The 20,909-nt window shown below is 37.5% G+C and overlaps 1 protein-coding gene across 1 annotated transcript in view; it reads left to right on the top strand.

Moving 5' to 3' along the window:
* Positions 1-20,909, top strand: part of aus (argus) — a 144,344-nt gene that overhangs the window by 121,750 nt on the left and 1,685 nt on the right. The window contains exons 3-10 of the mRNA XM_028306740.1: positions 8,914-9,052; positions 9,848-9,912; positions 13,938-14,076; positions 16,373-16,485; positions 17,695-17,829; positions 18,567-18,701; positions 19,289-19,508; positions 20,415-20,560. Of these exons, the coding sequence (XP_028162541.1) occupies positions 8,914-9,052; positions 9,848-9,912; positions 13,938-14,076; positions 16,373-16,485; positions 17,695-17,829; positions 18,567-18,701; positions 19,289-19,508; positions 20,415-20,560 (1,092 nt within the window). The remainder of the gene's footprint in view (positions 1-8,913; positions 9,053-9,847; positions 9,913-13,937; positions 14,077-16,372; positions 16,486-17,694; positions 17,830-18,566; positions 18,702-19,288; positions 19,509-20,414; positions 20,561-20,909) is intronic.

Below are 20,909 nucleotides of genomic sequence, written 5' to 3'. Positions count from 1 at the left end.
AGACAGACAGACAAAAATTTTACTGATTGCATTTTTGGCATCAGTATCGATCACTAATCACTCCCTGATAGTTATTTTGAAAATATATTTCATGTACAGAATTGACCTCTCTACAGATTTATTATAAGTATAGAATAGATTATTCAGCTAGAATTTAGGCAGAAGCGTTACTATCAACAATAAATAAAACGACCACCAAGACACTCGGCATCCCGTGCGTAAATTCGCCAATTGCTTTGACGGGACACGGCATCGACAAAAGTTATTGCGTCCTGTCTCCTTCGGCCAGCGAAGGACATTTCGGCTGCCGTTGTTTCCTTTGGCGAAACAATGAAATTTGCATTTATACCACTTTGAATCGCCGTTTGGACGGGTATGAACGATTATTATTGTCATCCTCAAATACAGTCAGCGTCGATAGAAACTGGAAATATTTTTAGCATTACTTCATCGCCTCTGATTGGAGAATTGGACTCTCTCTGTTACGATATCCTAGATTCAGTTCTCAGATCGAACAGCAGGTGAATTTTATGTATAATTGCGATTGTACAATTCGATTGTCGACTAATTTAGAGTAATTTTTGAACTGTTGGAACAAGGAAAGGTTGGAAATTGGCATTTGGCGCCAAGTTTGACTTCAACTCAATATCCTACAAGCTGTAAATATAATTTGGCTGAAGCTGCTGATTTAAAATTACTCTTTTGATGCATTCAATCATCACATAATTTCTTGTTACATACATTCCTCAAACATTAATGCTTTATTATCATCATAGCTTCATTAAAATATTTTCGCTATCAGTGTCAATTTTACAAGTCTACCAAATTCTACAGCAGACTGTACACCGACAAGCCTATATCTTTGCTCAGTATGATACCTCGGATATGAGTCTCGAGTCGCGGATTATCCCCGTGCCCTGATCCTTATATCTGAGCAAATACGGAGGAGATAAATCAAGAAAAAATAATATTTGCGCCATTTTTCTTATATCCGCACCATTTTATGTACTTTCCGTATTGGAGTGAATGTCTTGTCACCGAAGTTATTAATAGTAGCCTCTGTTTAAAAAATTGTTAAAGAATATACTTATTTTTGATAAGAAACATTGATTACATTGATCCCAATTAATCCCAGGCAAGTAAAAATAACATCGTTGAAAATTTAAGTTGCGATACGGAATAAACAAAATTGTAACAAAAAGGACATTTCTGACTTCTGGGTCACATTTGGTTCTATCTAACCAACCCAACTATAACTTTTATGTAACTAAATACTAATTAGCTACTCCCAATATATTTTCAAACTGCAAGCATAATTTTGTTCCCAAAATGAGTTGGTATCTACTTCATTATCCGGATAACGTGCAAAATAATATACTGCAATTGCCGGCCGACCTTATTAGGTACCCAAATTTCTAATGAGAATTACATAGAGGGGAATTAATGTGGGCCCAATATGGTGCCCTGAATAGCCGACCTTGAAAATATCTGTATACGATTATAAACCTAAAATAAAACCCTTACTTGAATCATTTCAGTCAAAGCTTAAGATATGAAATTCCAATTTTATTTGCCAAAAGACAATGTATTTTCAGGACTAGATTTACCAAAAACATGAGAAATAAAGATATTTAAAACCTGCAAATAAGATAAAATGTAATAAAACTTATACCAGACAATAATGTTTGTGCCCTTATAAAACTATCTATTTTATTCAAATCCTAATTTTCTAAGAAGGATATCAATCACTCAAGAACAAGCGTTTGATACAGATTACGTGATTCGCAAATAAATAGCCAAATTGATTTATTTGTCCGAACAAGCATGTAAAGCCGATTTCAATAGGCAACTACGCCTCCTATAGACTGTCTCGGTGCCTATTCTTTAGTGCTGCCAGCACAATGAAAACTGAACTATCGATATAAACGTATGCACTAAATATTTATGTAAGTGTGAGCTATTTTCCAATTCAAGGGGTGCATATTTTAATCGAAAACCAGTCGAAGTCTTTTTTTTTGTATGGAGTTTTGACGGATTCAATTTTCGATTCGATCAAAAAGTTCATTTTGTCTAGGAGGGCAGATTAAATTACGAAATTACGGCATGATTGTTCTGAGTGGTAATTGGAATAAAGCTTACTCTACCTCTACCTTCGGCCTTATCATCACTTTCCACCAGGTGTGATGTAGGTCAAGAGCTTCCCTGTTAAGTTTAAAAAAAATAGTTTTATCTGTACAAGAACCAAGAGAAAACTTTATCTACGAGTTATATATCTAATATCGTACTTCTATCGACATTGAAACTACTCGTATCCTTTAACAACACTACTATACTATACTTACACAAGTATAAAAAGAGGCGTCATCAAAGGAAGTTTAACGCATTAGCAGAACTTAAGTCATTATTTACTAAAGTGTCTCGAAGAGTTTTGGCTTCGGGCCGTAGTTCGGTCGGTGTCTTCGGTGCTTTGTTAATTTCGCTTGATTTATTTATGTGTTAATCCACATTAGTCTGGCTCTAGCTAGTTGATTCAGACGTTATTATTCTCAGAAGGTTAAATTTTACATAATACGTACTGGAATTTTTCGACTAAAAGTTTAAGACTAGGCGCAGACCACCGATATTTAGTTGGCCAAATAGTTGTGCCCGATTTTAAATTGTATGAAGAATCGGCCAAATCGAATCGGTGTAATGTGCATGCACAATGCACTTCCATACATACCTATACTGATCAACTGTCCGACTAAACTATATGAAAAATATGGAATTGAATCACGGAATCCATACTAGCATAACAACTTATCATAATCCACACAGGGAAAGGAAGTAAAATAAATAGCAAAACTGTTAAGCCTCGTGCGATTTCTTCTTTAAGCTCACGTCAACCCAGACGATGAAAGTAGTTAATAAAAGAAATGGTTAAAATACTATAGACTCATAAAATGCTTAAAGAAAATACAATAACTGGAATCACACATTATGTACCGAATTAAAATCAATATAAAAATACTTTGAATGAGCATGACTAAAATAAACTTAGGTTTTAATTAACCACTATGCCTACAAACTATATCTAATAATAACTCTACTAATGAGAGAATAAGTGGTTAACCCTTCTGACTACGAAGTAGTGGGCGACTTAATTGTCATTCAGAGTTCCTTAAAAGTTCTGAAAAAAGCGGAACTTTTATAAAAATACTTCTGTCTATCTGACTGTCTATACAGGGTGGAAACGATAAGTGATCTCACTCGATTATTTCTAAACTATACGAGTTATCGAAAAACTGGTTACTGATCCTGAAAGTGCTTTTATCTCAAACAATAACAGGTTACAGAATAAACTGGAACTGTCTGAAAATTCTGTTTCCAGCTTTCAGAAATTTCTGTAAATCCTTCTGAGAAACTCGATAGTGTGAAGTCTCAACTTTTTAAGACCTTTTTTGGTGATGCATAGATCAGCTTGGAAGCTTTATTTTTCAGATTCGAATCTAGGGACAATTTAGTGTGATAGCACAAGCAGCCTTACAGCGTAAGAACTAATACCATAAAATCTGATTTTTATGTATAATATTTGGGCAATAATTAGAAGTAGTTTCCCATCAGCCAGACAGTTTTGACAGTTCCAATTTCTTTCTAGACAGTTTTTTTAGGGTAGCTGCCAAAGCCACGATGACCCAAACTTCATAATTCACCAACATTATATTCTATATTGGGAGCATAGGCTGACAGACTTTCAGCTTTTATAAAATGACGTAGGTCTAGCGTTCACTAGCACTTAGTCTATAATAATAATATTATGTAAGTAGTTTAATTAGAGTAACATTTGAATCAAACTCATTACAGAGCTGTATGTTTCAATATGTTCTTCGTATGATTTAGTGTTTGACTTCAAATTGAAAACCAAATTGGATTCTCATTTCCTCGGGTTTATCTCATTAAGGGAAAACTGCCTAAACAAACGTTTTGGTTTCGCGGCGATTCGGTGAATCAGCTGTCTGCGGTATAACAATGTATGTTACTACCTAAAATCAGATTATGTGTACAGTGAACAGCACACCAGACTCTATATTTTCGTTGGAAAATAGCAGCTGTTACAACTAGATAGATACCAGTGTACAGCTTGATGTGCTGTCCTTTGTACATGAATAGATTATATTTCTGTGGTTCGGAGGCTATCCGTCGGGTTACCATAAAGTTAATATTCCTCTTCCGAAGGAAAAATTTGCTTGCCACGCCCGGGATCGAACCAATTAAAATTTGTTAAAAATTACACCCTGTATTTTTTTTGCATCCATTGTTAAGGTTCAGTGTAAGGATGAAATCTCTCTAACAAACTTGATAAATCAAATGAAAGGAAAACCATGAAATCTTAAATTATTTTAAAAAATTACAGAAAATTCTATGCTACACTATAGTAGTGAATTTTCGAAAAAAAAAAACGAAAATCTTTCTTTTTAAAAAAATAAAGGAATGTTTTCTTTGAGTAATATTTTCTATCTACAGTATTAAGGGTACTTTCCCTTCAGGTGGCATTACAAAATTCCACCCTGTATATCCATTCTTCTAAAGAATCTTATATGTCTTTCTATAGATACTCAATTATTCTAACTGAACATGTATTCCACAAAGAATACATTATTACAAACTGAACCTACTACGTCAGCCTCTACTGTAGGCACTAACATAACTCTTTCCATTTGCGGCTATTTTTAAAGTAATGAAAAACTGAAATATTCATACTTATATTTAGTGGAAGCTTTCACTCGTTGATTACAGGTCTAAATGAGTTTGCCCTTATTAACTACACGCTATCTCCATTGATTATTTTCTTTCAACAAAAGTATCATTATTTTTATGGGAAATGTTTTTTTAATCCACAACAAGGAAGCTCTTGGCCTGAATCTCATCAGGTCGAAGGTGAAAGGTTTTGGAAACTTTGTGTATTTGGTTTTTATTTCTGCGGGTAGGTGCAGTTTGGTTTGATTCCTGGCAGGGGCGAATGTTAATATGCAATTGTGCAATATGCACTAAAATTTACATTGAGTCAAATTCGTTTATGTAATATTCATTTTATACCTACGTTTATTTACTTCATTTTTTATTTATTATGCGTTATTTAATAACCCATAATGTGTAATAGCGTTGTTTGATTAAAGACTATGATTAATAGTTAAATAGTATAATCGGTGGTACTATTAAATTATTAAGTAAAGCTTCTCGATTTGGGTTCCTTTGTGGAGGCTTGTGTGAGATTATGGACTGCATACTGTAACTATTTGATTCTCGTCCAGAAATGGTACACAGAACAACCAATCTTACTTATTGAGAAATTGAATCTTCCACAGCTGATAATGCAATCCCAACTGCCAATGCAGGCGCTCGTTGTACTGCAATTGCTCAGATGTCCAACTAATGTAATAATAAACTAAACTAATAAACTAATGTAAGATAATGGGCCAACAATGGACTCGTAACTGGTTACTTGAGTTATGAATGCTGACTGCGGGCGCGGAGGATCGCTTTATAAATAGGACATTGTTAGCGGCAATAGAAAACTTTTTATAGAGTTCTTTAACGCGTAGACGTGTTGCGCAGTGATGCAGAACGAGTAAATTAGGGAAGTAGAGCTGCTATATATATACAGTATTGATATCGATACTTAGTGGCTTTAGGTTAGAAACTAACTTTGAGCCTTAACTTCACTCTTTCAAAGTTTTGTTTTGGGGACAAAAGGTAGCCTTGGATCTTGAATCCAGTTTTAATCTATCTTTATGACAACATTCAGAAGAATCAATTGTTTTAGGATTACTCGTAACAAACAAACAAATAAATTGAGTTACTTTCGTATTTATATTTAGTTATCTAGATCTAATTTGTCTTACTAATATTTAGTTTAGGATATTACGCGGATAATTTTCTCTAAATTGTAGTCCTCATCATAAACTTCTCTTACCTTACAATGCAGTTCCAAATTGCTAATCAATTAACCTTTACCCAAACATTCAACTAACATCACCAATTTTGAACGAACGCTACCACTGAGCTAACATTCCGAACGATGGGCTACCAGAGCCAACTTTGCGTTACTAAACCGACTTTGGTTGTACTAAGCCAGGCAAGCGGATCAGTATTCAGTATGCACTTGCCTGGGATGTCGGGATTTGCATACTATAAGAAAACAAAGCGCGTGCATGGCTATAAATTAAAGGCGCCGTAAACTGGGTGCCGTAGACAATCCGGTCTTTATAGATTTCCATTCAGATGTACCGTTTTGGACGAAACTTGGGTAGGTTTTTTTAAGAGGGTACGAACGAACTTTTTATTCGAGAGGTGATCTTATAGATCATCACTACAGTTTATTTTTTATTAATCTCTATTTAAGAATATGAAAAAGCCTTCTAGTAACTGCGAATCGAGACACAATAGAAATCAATGCGACCGCTTAGGGATCCCTACATCAATTTGAGAAGATAGACTTTTGATTTATATGATGACTAGCGACCCTGCTTCGCCCAGGTACAAAGTATTATACTTAAAAACCTTCGTCTTGAATCACTTTAGGCCGAGGCCGCACTCATCGCGATAACATTCGGGCGACAACCGAGCGAAGTTCTTGCGACTATGCAAAATAGGACTACACGCATCGCGATTGCTCGAATCTTCGGGTTATCGCGATGAGTGCGGCCTCGGCCTTAAAAAAACCGCATCAAAGTCCGATCTCCGAAGCGAAGCGACTTTTTTTATATTAGGTAAGTAGTGATGATGATGATGAATTTACCTAGTCTTCGTACCTAATTAGTACCTAGTATACAAGAGGTTTCTTGTATTTCTCTTCACTTTTCTCTCTATAAATAAGAGAATTCTTTGTAAGTCACAGATTGTAATCAACAAAGCGCATAATTCCAGCTCCAATCGCACCTTGATAAGTCTGTTTCCTAGCAATAAATACAATTTTACGACATCAGATCGCAGCAGAGAGATGTAATCTAATTTAAAATGTGTTTTATTGTTTGTGTTTAAATGTGTTTTAAAATGTGTGGCATTAGTTCCAACGTTAATTAAAAGTCTTGATATCCACATGAGGTGTATTTGTTCAAATAAATGTCATTACCGCTATAACTACTTCCTACAACAAAGCAAAGCACAAATTAATTAAAACTAGTAATTAGCCTGCTTACAATAATAAGAACAAATATAAATTGCCCTGTTATGGCATCGAGATATTTCCGTAACTTTATAGGTTTTGTTATTTTATCAACAGGGGGCGTTGTCACGCTGCCATAATTACTGAATTATGTTAATAAAAGCCCCTTAACTGAAATGAAGTAATTAAGGCTATCCGGCCGATTTTAATATGCCTGCACTTGTTTGCGTAGCCTCGCGGTCGAGGACTCTCCAAACTCGCCGGGTGCTCTTATAAGGGGCATAGACTTGCGTTTGTAAATACCATTAAGCAGCATGCTGGTATGCTGTGTGGCCATCTAATTATTTTTTGTACGAATATTTATGGAAATTTCTTTATGACGTGATTTTTAAAAGTCATTTAGCTGTCAGGTAATGAGTTTAAAGAGCCGTAATGCATGGGTGAAGCTTTTTGGATTGATCTAATTAAGTAGTTATAATTTTTAAAGAGGCATTAAAAAGAGGAATGTATTTAATAACGGAGCTTTTAGTGTAACATAACAACATCACTGTGGTTCGTTGTGATGTACAATCTAATACAAATTTCGTGGGTGAAGCTGCAATTAGCCGTAGCTAGAGCTGGAAATAATGTAAGAAACTAAACGTTAAACAATTTTAATATCAAATCCTTATCAAATCGACATCCTTTGGCTCAAACGGTTATCAAGCAAATCATCTTGTTTAAGTTTGTTGGCAGTTTCTTTAACAGCTGATAACCAGCCACTGGCTCCTAAAGGCCGTTCTGGTGCCAAATCACGCCACTAGGGGGCGCACTATCACAATTTTGGCTGAACAAGCAAAGCGTTTGGTTTTGATATGGTATCGGGCACGTTTTGAAGACTGCAGTAAATAGGTGCTTGTAAATATAAAAAATGAAATACATAACATACACCTAGATGTTTTCTTGGAAAAAATATGGAAAGGTAAACTTAGGTGATCTTTTGTCGCTAGAGCGGTATTTTTTAAACTACATTAAGCTGCTATTAAAAGCTTTTATTGCTTAAAAAAATATAGTAACCGTTAGTAATTTAAACGAAATATTTATTTCCAAAGAAGTAGGTAATGAAAAACAAATTACTCTACGAATTTATTCCATTAAACATTTTTAACTATTTAAAAAGACTGAAATGTTTCCAATTAACTTTTATATTTCGTCTTAATTACTCGTAAACATCGCTTAAATTGCCTGTCCCGAAAATGTAGTTTAAATGTTTCTCGGAAAAATAACGAGGATACAAGCAATTCGTACAAAATCTCTGCCATCGGCACTAATTGTTTACTCAATACATTTTTTTTTATTCATCGATCTATTATTTACGTTATGTAAACTGATGATTACCTACCTACATTGAAAATATTTTGTATAATACTACATAAAGTCAAGCTGAGAGAGTATCAAAATTTATACATCACTATAAGACTAGGCGCAGACCATCAATTTTTAGTTGGCCGATAGTTGGGCCCGATTTTAATTTGTATGAAGAATGGCCAAATCAAATCGGTGTATATGCCCATACTGATCAAATGCCCGACTATACTATCGGCCGACGCAAAATCGATAGTCTGTTACTTTACGTAACACCCGAATACACAGATATATCTGTGATATATCTTAAATATATTTAAAAAAAAATACGCTCGTGCGCATTTTCTCACACAGACGTATCTTAAAACTTCAAAAATCTATGTTTTTACTGTTCTCGTGCTCATTCTATTTTCTTTTGTTCTCAGGCTGCACGTTCCCCCCTCGCTGGCACGGGCGCTGGTTCCAGTCGGGGGTGATCCAGCCCATCATCATAGAAGGAGACCGCCTCTCCAACAAGGGGAAGTGCGTTTCTTCAGAGGGAGACAAGTTTCTGATAGTGGACGAGTGAGTATTGAAACGCTGCAGACACTTTCAATGCATGCTCAACTCTCTCTAGCACGAAAGATGGTTCCAGTCGGGGGTGATCCAGCCCATCATCATAGAGGGAGACCGCCTCTCCAACAAGGGGAAGTGCGTTTCATCAGAGGGAGACAAGTTTCTGATAGTAGACGAGTGAGTATTGAAACGCTGCAGACACTTTCAATGCATGCTCAACTCTCTCTAGCACGAAAGATGGTTCCAGTCGGGGGTGATCCAGCCCATCATCATAAAGGGAGACCGCCTCTCCAACAAGGGGAAGTGCGTTTCTTCAGAGGGAGACAAGTTTCTGATAGTGGACGAGTGAGTATTGTAGTGGCAGACACTTTTTTACAGCTTTACAGCATCATACATACAATTTAGGTATGCAATTGCATTAACCTATTTGTATAGTATCAATATCTATACATAATCAAATCAATCAATGGTAGCAGGAAGGCGCTGGATACAGGCCGCTACGAACCGAACGATGTGGAAATCATTGAGGAAGGTACGTGTTCAGTAATAGACGTTCTGTGGCTGAAATGATGATGATGATCTAATACAAACGTTCGTTTAATTCGTAATTAAAAGCAAGTGAATTATTTTCAAAATCATCCGCCAATATACTTACACATTTTTCAGTAATCTAAAATTTACACAGGACACTTCGCCATCTTTCTGACCTTTCTATGTTTGTTAATCAACCACTATACTTGCTTATTCGGGCTGAACTTGTATTTGCATGTAAAATGACAAACTTCATGATATTCTCTTTTTCAGGAAAGGCTGTTATCGCTGCGTCGTGATGCATGAAAAACATCAGAATGTCCTACAATATAAAGAAAGTGAGTACAACATACATATTAATGGTCCAGTAGCGTAATAAAAACGGAAATTGTAATGAGGAAATGCATTTGATATTTATTTTATGGAAATTTTGACTTTTGTATGGGAAAAGGTAAATATGGAGAGACAGATAGTGACCAACGAATGATAAATTGACTTAATATTTTGCTTTTTGAAATATTTTCTATATTATTGTTTTAAACAATACAAACGGTATCAAGCGCACCTCGTACCTACGTAAATATGACGTACTGGGTTTGTAATATTATGTATTAAGTTTTATGCAATACAGTTTGTTTGGTGCCAAAAGATGCAGCCATCTTTTAATAAGGTGTCAGATGGATACCAGTCTTGGCACTTTGGTTATCACCTATGCACTTGAATTATCTTTTGTTTTATGCCAAAATACATTTACTTTGATAGCACGAACACACTGCGATATTAAGGTGTTTTAAATAAGTGCGATTATATTGCAACTAGCTTTCCTCCCGCGGCTTCTCCCGCGTGGAATTTTATCTGCCACAGAAAAACTTTACCGCGCGCGTCCCTGTTTCAAAAACCGGGATAAAAACTATCCTATTTCCTTTCCCGAGACTCAAACTATCTCTATGCCAAATTTCATCAAAATCGGTTCAGTGGTTTAGGCGTGAAAGCAAGACAGACAGAGTTACTTTCGCATTTATAATATTAGTATAGATTGTACCTTGACTGTATACCCCCTAAGATACAAGCTTACTCATTGAAATTGGGTTAGTACCTACAGCTAAAAACTAAGTAAAAATTTGAGATTGTGATAGTCAATGTGCGCGTTTAAATGAAATTCCTTTCTAGACCAAAATTTTCCACCAAATTAATTGCATCCCAAAAATCCCTTGCAATTTCTCTCCTTCCCCGGGTCATTGGAACCAGCTAATAAAGGTCCAGGGTGGGTCTAGACTGGCCCGTGCGAGATTAGACTAATGGACCGGTGGCGGATGCCGGATTGAAAAATGTCCCCACCGGGCACGAGAGATTAATGGACGAACGAACTGCTGGTATGTTATTACTTGCAAGGGATTGGGTGTGGAAGCTGGTGAACTGATGTTCTAGGTTCAAGTTCTAGACACACAAATTGGTTAATGGTTTTGGTTGCTATTATTTATTCTGATTAGGTTCGAGNTTCAGATGTACCGTTTTGGACGAAACTTTGGTGGATGTTCTTAAAAGACAAACGGATTACGCCCGTATTTACAAATATTACTATGAGGTCTCACAGGGCGCGTGGACGCACAGGGTGACACACGAACCAATCACAGAGCTCTATTCAACGTTGCTGTCCGTTCGATTTGCTGCTTCACTTAAGCAAGCATTGTTTGTGAATACAGGCGTAAATAGTCGATGGTATGGGATCTTTTTATAGCCTTCTAGTGACCACGAATCGAGACACAATAGAAATAAATTGTTACGGCGGTCTCGATGCGACTGCTTAGGGTTTGATGGGAGACCTACTTTAATTTGAGAAGATGGTTTACCACATCACATCACTACTTATGGTCTTCATACCTAATTAGTACCTATACAAGAAATTTCTCGTATCTCTCTTCACTTTTCTCTCTATAAATAAGTGAATTCTTTGTAAGTCACAGATTGTAATCAACAAAACGCATTCTCCCAGCTCCAATCGCACCTAGATAAGTCTTTTTCTTAGCAATAAATACAATTTTACGACATCAGATCGCAGCAGAGAGATCTAATCTAATTTAAAATGTGTTTTATTGTTGTTGGCATTAGTTCCAACGTTAATTAAAAGTCTTGACGTCCNGGTTCGAGACTAAACAACTGTCGTGAACTTATTACAAATCTTTGATTTTGAAGTTTTCGATGGAGACGAGGTACAGGTGCCAAGACAACGCCTCTTGGGGCTTACGAGTTCTAAAATAAGTCGAACATATGAAGGTGCTACCTAATGCCTACTTACTACTATCTACCTAATACTTTAACCATACCAACGCGTGCAGATCGCCATCGCCGGCGCGATCAAAGGCCAATGACAGGTCGCGCGGACTGTCATGGGTCGCACGACCTGTCATTGGCCTTGGCAATCTGCACGCGTTTTTGTGGTTGAAGCTTTAGACGGCACAATCAGCTAAACTGGCCCTCTAAAACATGAAATTTTAGTGAGAATTATTACCACATATTTAAATTCTGTATTAGAATGTAGGGCCTTTTCAGGGCACTTCGGCCTGCATTTCCATCTTCATTCAGTCCTTATTCGAATCGAACCTTATTCCTTTAACAAACAATTTCACACGTAGAGCCGCGTGCTAGAAAATTAATATCCAGCTAACACCATAAGATTTCTACACATTTAGCACTAAATCTCATAACGGGTGGGCTGTAAATAACCCGCGTGCGTGCGCTCGATTATGAGTATCGATAAACACCATTATTATAGTCACATTAATCGAGAACGTTGATAGAAAAGCCATGAAAGTGTTACGCATTTTTCGGTAGTGTTTGATAGAGAAGAAGGATTGTTCGTCACAAAAACTATATGTGTAATTAAGGCAGGGGTGCACCATCTTACTTTAACTTTAACAAACGCCAAAAGTCTGTCAAACTCCTACAAAACAACACCAGTTGTGGATAACCACAACTGGTGTTTTTTTGTAGGAGTTTGACTATAAAGTCACGTTTAAAATAAATTGGTGCAACTCAGCTAAAAAATTGTAAGCATGGAATAGGACTATTATTTAATTAAATCGAATTGCCTAAGGTGGAAACGAACCCACGACCTACACAGTCATCCAGCAAGCGAGGGTCTTGGCTTAAATTCCTATCACATGCAATTTTTCGTTATTAAAAAACGACGTGTATTTTTACATGTTAAAAACAAGTGAATTTTACTTTGCAGTTTTTAGTGTTTCCAAAAATTTAATTTAAATAAAAAACTGTTCAGGAGGATTTATATATTACACATCAAAAACGTTTCATTGAATTGCTCTTGTGTAATATAATCCTGAATGGATTCACGAACTCCATTCATTTTATCAATCGACACCGCTTACGTTTTTTCACGGAAATTCCCGATTTCATGTTTAGTTGGCACATTTAATCTACTTAATACTAGCGGATACCCGCGACTTCCTACGCGTAGATCCCGTTTTACCTCCTTAGGGGTGGAGTTTCGTGAAATCCTTTATTAGCGGATGCCTACGACATTACATCTACCTGCATGCCAAATTTCAGCCCGACCCTTCCAGTGGTTTGGGTTGTGCGTTGATAGATCACTATGTCAGTCAGTCAGTTAGTAAGTCAGTCAGTCAGATTTTGAGAACCGACTGTACTTTTCCTTACCTTTAACATTATTAGCTTGACGTCAGCGTGTAATTTCCAGTGTAAGGGTAGACAAGGTCGCGTAAAGTTTTCTTGATCAATAAGTCAGCGAAGGTAGCTACATTATGTATGCTGAGTAATTTTGATAAAAGCTAATGAGCGTACAAGGAATAATTTTGTTGATTTTAACTAATGGATACCAATATTTATTGAATGAACTTCTGCTTAGGTACTTGTGTAAAGATACGGTTTTAAGTTTAAGTTTATGACTTTTTATTGCAAAGACCTTATACCTAAGAAAAAGTGCTGCTAAGAATCTTTTGTTTGTGTTGACAAATACAACATTAAGTAGCACCATCTTAAATGACTATCTATATCTGTTGTAATACGATCACCTAGTTTCAAGATTCTACTATTTCGTACTTATCTAGAGACGCAGCGAAACAATAATATTTAAAAATCTAATTATCAATTTGAAATTATTATCAACTGGCACTGGACCTTACTTTTACAACCTAACCCTGCCTTTATTCCCTGTAGGCTTAGCTTCAGAGAACCAGACAGTCATATTCTTTCTCTTTCTAGCTTCCCTGAAGGCCGAGAGCTTCAGATAACTAAACAGCCATATTATTTCTCTTTCCAGCATTCCTTTTCTTCCCTGAAGGCTGATGAAAATGATGGTAACTTGTTTTTTTCTTTCTCTTTCTAGCGTTCTGCTACCGCCGAGACGCACTGCCTCACCTGTGCACCCTCATCACGGGAGATGCGCTCTTGTACTCGATGTTTCGGGAGAATGCAGACCCGGTGGACTGCCCTCTGAAGGGGCCCTTCTCCTTTACTTACAACAGGTAAGTACCAACAGTCAGCGTCATATACTTCGTGACATTCAAAGTAGTCAAAAAGGTCGCAATAACGTTTGTTGTCAACTTTTTGGTCACTTTGGGTGTCACGAACTATTTGACGCTGCTGTACAATTATTAATAAGACAGTAAAGTAAGCCTACACTCCGATTTAGCTCGAGTATCTTATGAGATCATAGGGTGTCAGTTGGACCCATAGAAATAGAGGTAATCTTTATACTTAATGCGACCAACTAGAGACTTCAGAATAATATACTAAATTTTAACGTATGTTGATGTGTTCCCCATGACGTAGGCTTCAAGACTATTTTACATTTAGGTACTTGTATCACTCAACATAACTGTATTCATTTAATGTGTATTCAATTGATTTTGATCGAAAAGAGCATTTGTACCGCGAGAGGCACTTATTAGCTGGATGACAACCTATATCAAAACTCTATTTTTATTTTGAGGCAGTTACAAATGAGATCGACACTTACTTAATGAACGCCACAAATTAATTAATTAACGATGTACACTACTCAGAATTATTCCGAATGGTAATGCCACTTAAAAGCATAGACAGTCACTATTCCTTTGAGTCGCTTTTAATTACTGGAGTGACTGTCAGACAATCAAAATGATCACAGTCTACCTTTTGGCACTATGTCTATTGTTATTTTGGTAATATTTGTTGTCAAACTGACGAGCACAATTAATATCATAGTCAAGCATCAAAGAAAAACACTACCTACACCAGTTTTTCTACTCAGCATTGGTCTTCATGATTAAAGTCTCGAAGCTTTGGTAGGGCCAATTTAAAAAAGCTACAAGATTTTTTGTAACAATTTGTTGCTCAAATCCAGGCTAACCCAGGCTTTATTTGTGATACACAGGAAAAGTATTAATTGTTGAGTAATCATCATCATTTCAGCCACAGGACGTCCACTGCTGTACATAGAACGTCCTTAATTATTTCCACATCGCCCGGTTGGTAGCGGAGCTGCATCCCGCGCCTTCTAACCTTTATAAGGTCGTCGGTCTCCCTTTCTACACTTTGTGTAAATTGTCGAACACCATACACCTGATCACGCAACTGTTCCGAGGAGGCTACAGCGAGCCTTAGAGCCTAAATAGCTCTTAAAATGTCTGGAGTTAAGAAGGGAGTTAAACGATTATGAAAGCTTTTAAAGAGAAACTACCCCATGAGGGTACCGCTGACCCCGGAGAATCCCTCTCTGGGCTTGAGTCAGACCGACCTGACCCAAGCCCAGGCTGCCCCTCGTATTCTGGTAAACTTTGCTTACCTAATTGTTGAACACAAATGAAAACATACAGATTAAATTAATTTATGAGTTTTTATTTAAAAAAAACGGCACAAATATTATTTAAATTACTGTCGAACTTGCCATCAGAGTTCATACGATCAGTTTTGCCTAAGAACAGTCTGGAGTTATAATTACCTCTTCAAGTGTCGTCCGGCGACTTTATTGCCGGAGCCATCTGTCGTGTGCCGTTTAATTTCACGTCAAATTTGGCGTCCGTCAATTTGGAACTGTTCGAGGGAAATTAATTAGCAGTAATCTATGGTTCAGTGATATTCGGTGAATTACATGCAATGTGATAATGTCAATGCCCGGTCGAGGCTAGTGCTTGTGTGTTAACAATCTTGAACTTTATATCAGTGTAAATTGGACTGTAACTACAACCTGTGCTACTACTTACATCATGTTATTATGGTCCAATAAGTACTTAGCTTTCAAACAGGTAGGTTTATCAGAATCATATTGAAATAAACGATCATTGAATTACGATCGTAAGTTGACATTTATGATGGACAAACTTAGCTAGAATTGCCAGCCACATTAAATTGTTGCAAAACAAGTTTATTAAATTAAACCATCGGGTCATTTAGTAACTGATATAAATGAAACACACCGATCGCTTTGAACTCGAGTTTATTACTAAACGATGACAGCGACACAGACATCAACTTTTGTTACTACGAGTACTATGTAGGTAGGTTCTATATATTATGCGCGTAGACGCGCATACACATCAGTAACCCTATGGGAACACGGCCTTCCCTAATTTACTAGAGCTAAATGAAGGATCCGGATTACACCTCTCACGTTTGGAGAAGCATATTTTGTCAATTAGTTTCTTTTTACGACAACCACGGGAAAAGTGGGATCTATTCCTGGGTCACGTTCTCTCTGCCAGAACCTCATGACCAAGTTTACTCACATACACAATAGGCTAAATTTCTAATTATTTAATGATTTATTTATTCTCGCTGCAGGGGCCATGGCGACTGCAAAAGCCCGGTGTCCTCGATCGAGAGCTGCACTGAGGACTCGAGGCTACTCCTCAACTATCAAGCCTGCCCTGACGTGCACGGTTCTGAGAGCACCGGTAAGTTTGCGACTTAAATTCAAAGATAGCTACCGGAAAATTAACTATTGATGCGCGTAAATATAGCGTATTTGCCAACGGATTTAAATGGACAGAGCGTTGTTCAAAAAACCAAAATCAAAGGTATCAAAAAAGTTTGTAGTGTAAGCTAGATCATAGAACATGAATAAGACATTCATGTCTAGTAGGTAACAAACGTTAAAAATCTAAACAGCTGTAGAGCTAGTGCACCTAAATATTGGTTAGAGTTTAGACGATAGTTGCATTTTAATGCCTGCTGTTAAATAACGTAGCGCAACCCTAATCTTGAATCGAAATCTAACACTCGCACACACCTTTACATTTTTTACCTACTAAAGGTATTTTTGTCTTAAAACACCAAAAAATTACCACACAGGTTTGAACTTGAATGTCTCGTACGTAGCTAAACAAAGGACTTAAATCCGATGCATTTGCCAATTAGGATCTTGGGCATGTAGAGTCGCGACTAAATCAATACACATTAACTCCTCCGAGAACACCCTTTATTTTCTCCTTTCGTCTACGCCGTTTCTATTATCGGTTAGTAATTTAAGGCCAGAGTCACTTGTGGAATCCGTCTACCCGTTACAAATCAGCAGGTTTAGCTTAGACAATCAATATAGCTAACGATTCTATTTTTGGAAGCGCGAAGTTAATTCCGAATGCAGTATGGGACACGTCTAGACGTATGGTATTTGCAGGATTAGTTATAGTTAATTACTCGAAATAATTCACTTCGCAGTTTATTTCGGAAGTGAAAATACTCAATTCTACTAAGTGTAAGCAATTATTTACGTTAGCAAACGACGTGATAAAAGTGTACCTAATGCTGAACGACATCTCGTACCCATTATTATATTTTTATTTTATACCAAACAATAGATTTTTTGGTTTACGTACGGCAAAAACTTCTTTTAGTACTTTCCAAAAGAAGAGTCGCTTTTTTTAGTGTAATTTTTGTATCCTTCTCTAAGTTTTCTATTCTCGTCTGACAGAGACAAAGGATTATCAATTTTTTATATATTTAAAGTATATACCTAATTCTGGATCTAATTGTATTTATAAAACAACCATAGCATAGCCCTAATAGACAACTGTACCTACATCAAAGAAAATCACAAAGACGATTCGTAGCCATGCTGTCAGAAACTGTCCATAACCTTTAAAAAATTTAATCGAATTTTTCAGTGGAGGAACTGGAGTGCCTAGCAACGTGGAAGGAGGGCAGCCTGAGGTTCCTGGTGGGCAAACTGCACCACAACCACGCGACCAGCAACGAGGACCGCTACCGCTGCTTCGTCTACGAGAAGACAAATGGTATTGGTAAGACTAATATACAGAATTTAGATGGACACCAGGTCACTATTTGCGAGCAAAGCATCGCCTTTTGTTAATTTGAAATACCTGGTTAAAAAAATGAAATTTTTACCCTTACTGGTTACAGGTACTCCATAGTTCTTAAATTCTGCTTTAGTTTCACCATTCTCTTGGTAGATTGATTCCTCAAAATGGAGGCTTCCGGCGACTGGGACCGCAATTAACTAGGACCGCGGTCCCAGTCGCCGGATCCATAAAAAAATATTTTTCTTCCGGCGACTGGGACCACTTATAGATAACTTACTTAAAAAAAAATATTATTCAATCCAAAATCGGTACAGTACTAAAATCCATGAGTGGTCCCAGTCGCCGGAAGAAAATTATTAAATTTTTACGCATCCGGCGACTGGGACCGCGGTCCCAGTTAATTGCGGTCCCAGTTGACGGAATCCTCATAAAATGAATCTAATGACTGACGAAACCTTCACTGGTTTGGTTTTTAACGGAGATCACACAGTCACTGTAGATCCTGACTGCAGAAATTGCAGCAACAGGAATGAAACGTGGGAAAGTTTGATGGTTACAGAAGGCCCATATTCATCAATTTAAATATTCATGTACCTATTGATTTTTTATTGTCCCTTATTATAAAACCAGACCATTTTCAGTAAATATTTACGAAAATCTTGCGCATTAGGTTTGGTACGTCAGATGTAAATTGACGATGTATTCTTCATTTCCAGCATCAGGAAGTGCAGCTAAAGATGGCCCCAGCGCCCCTGGTGGCGTGGAGTACAGAGTGGCCCAATCCGGTGACGCGACCTGCAACGGCCTGTTCAGCGCCACTGAAGGCTCCAGGACTATGGCTTTGAAGCGAGGTACCAATTATAATAATAACTAACACCTACCAGAAAATTCCATTGGGTACCTACCTAAGTTGATATGTACTTAGAAATACCTATACTTACCTACCAGAAAATTCCATAGGGTTGACCTACTTAAAAAATAGTAATTGCATACTTGATACCACTAATCAATGGATATGTCGCAGCTTAATTGACCGTTTAATTAACAGCCTAGCCATTTTACTAGCCGCCGCCATTCTAGTGGCCTAAAAATAACTATAGCCTGAATATTCAGCCGTAGTGTCTAATTTAAAAGAACCTGCTGACTCATGCTTAGAATGTGTACCTAAACAATAGAAAAACAATGAGGCAAGACAATGCAACTAGTGTATAAATTCTGTATTAATAACAACAGTAGGTATGACTTCGCTTTTTAACACCTGAAATACGAGTACAGTAATATTTTGTGTCTTTTGGATGTTTATTGATACCGAAAAAAACAGCAATGCAATCTTGCTCTGTCTTATAATATTCTTACTTGTTTTATAGTAAATTTCCCCCTCGTATTTTATCCACAGACATCAAGCATGACACATGAATAACCAAAATTCTATTTCCAGTATCAGTTCGCTTCAACTGCCAGTTCCCGTCCTGGATGACGTTCTCGCACACGTGGCACACGCTAGACTTCAGCAGCAACTACACGTTCTACCAGCGGAACGCGACGCTACGGATCAGCAACCAGACCGGTGCTGATATTAAAGTCTACTGTGTGAATGTGAAGGCCAGCTCGCCCAGTGGAAACTCGGTGGCTTTGGTCGCGCATTGGCAGCACCATTGGTAAGTTGGACTCCACCATTTCAGCCTCGTCACGTTCTACCAGCGGAACGCGACGCTACGGATCAGCAACCAGACTGGCGCTGATATCAAAGTCTACTGCGTGAATGTGAAGGCCAGCTCGCCCAGTGGAAACTCGGTGGCTTTGGTCTTTTTTCGGCGTATAGGTAATACCTCAAGGGTGGTCCCATTTAAATTTAATAATAGAAAAAACAACCCCCAAGGGTGGAAAATTGGGGATGAACTTTTTTATACGCAATATCTCCGCCGATTATAAATCAATTTGAACGATTATTTTTTTGTTGAATAGGTATTATCAAAAGGGTGGTTTCATGCGAATTTGAAGAAAATATTTCACCCCCAAGGGTGGAAAATTGGGGATGAACTTTTTTATACGCAATATTTTCAATTTTTAGTTTTTTTTTGTGTTCACGCATTTGAAGTCGGTTTTATTTTTTTTAAAAGTTAATGAAGTATAACTATTAACAGATTATACAAATTCTGTGAATTAGTGTTGCAACTAGGATTCCCAGTTTTAGGTTTTAATCGAGTTTACAAGTTGAGTTCTACTAGTCCTATAATACTAGCACAAATTTTCTTAGCTAAGTTCGCTCTATTAGACATGGGTTACTCGTAAGATTTGTAAATGGATTGACTTCTTTTTAATTTAGGTTCCCTGAGTATCACTTTCCTGTATTAAGTGATAGATTTATTATTATATACCTGCTTGCATAAACGCTCAAAGTGAGCGAAAAAACTATACATAAAACTGTTTGTGGTCGCAGTGTCACACGCACCACATTGGCTCTCGCTTTTTTCATCCAGTGACTGTTAGCAACCTTTTTCCATCGAAGATATATGTGTGGTGTACAAAAGAAGTGTCTATACCTATCTGTCCCATTGTTGCAGCGTGTCCCGCTACGTCTGCGTGGTGCTGTACCGGCGGGACACGTACATAGCTGAGTTGCAGCGAGGCGCGCCCACCGCGAGACCCGACGAGGCGTGCTCGCCGCACCACTTCAATGCCGTCACGGCGCCCTACGTCACGCTAGTTGGTACGTAACTTGTGTCTTGTCCCGCTACTAACTTAGACGAAAACTTGTACATGCTGCTAGAGAAGCTCAACGATGTAGTTAATAATTTGGAGCTGTTACTGATCATGGATTAAATTCTCAAAATATACCTATCCGGAAAAATCGCCTTTTAGTGTTTGAAGCTTCGCAGACTTCAATAATTTAATTTATCTACAACATGGAAGCTCTCGGCCTGAATCTCACCTGATGGAAAGTGAGGATTAGGCCGAAGGTGGCAGCGAGCTTCGCACGGAATTCTCAACAACAGAGGAACTGGCTGTCTTACCTTCATCTGCCATAAAGTACATCCTATGAATTCCTAAGAGCAGTA

This window comes from Ostrinia furnacalis, unplaced genomic scaffold (genome assembly GCF_004193835.3).
Source record: "Ostrinia furnacalis isolate ACB-3 unplaced genomic scaffold, ASM419383v2 OfSCF2047, whole genome shotgun sequence".
Lineage (NCBI taxonomy): Eukaryota > Metazoa > Arthropoda > Insecta > Lepidoptera > Crambidae > Ostrinia > Ostrinia furnacalis.
Note: the sequence above shows the minus strand (reverse complement) of the source record. Positions and strands in the feature narration are given on the sequence as shown.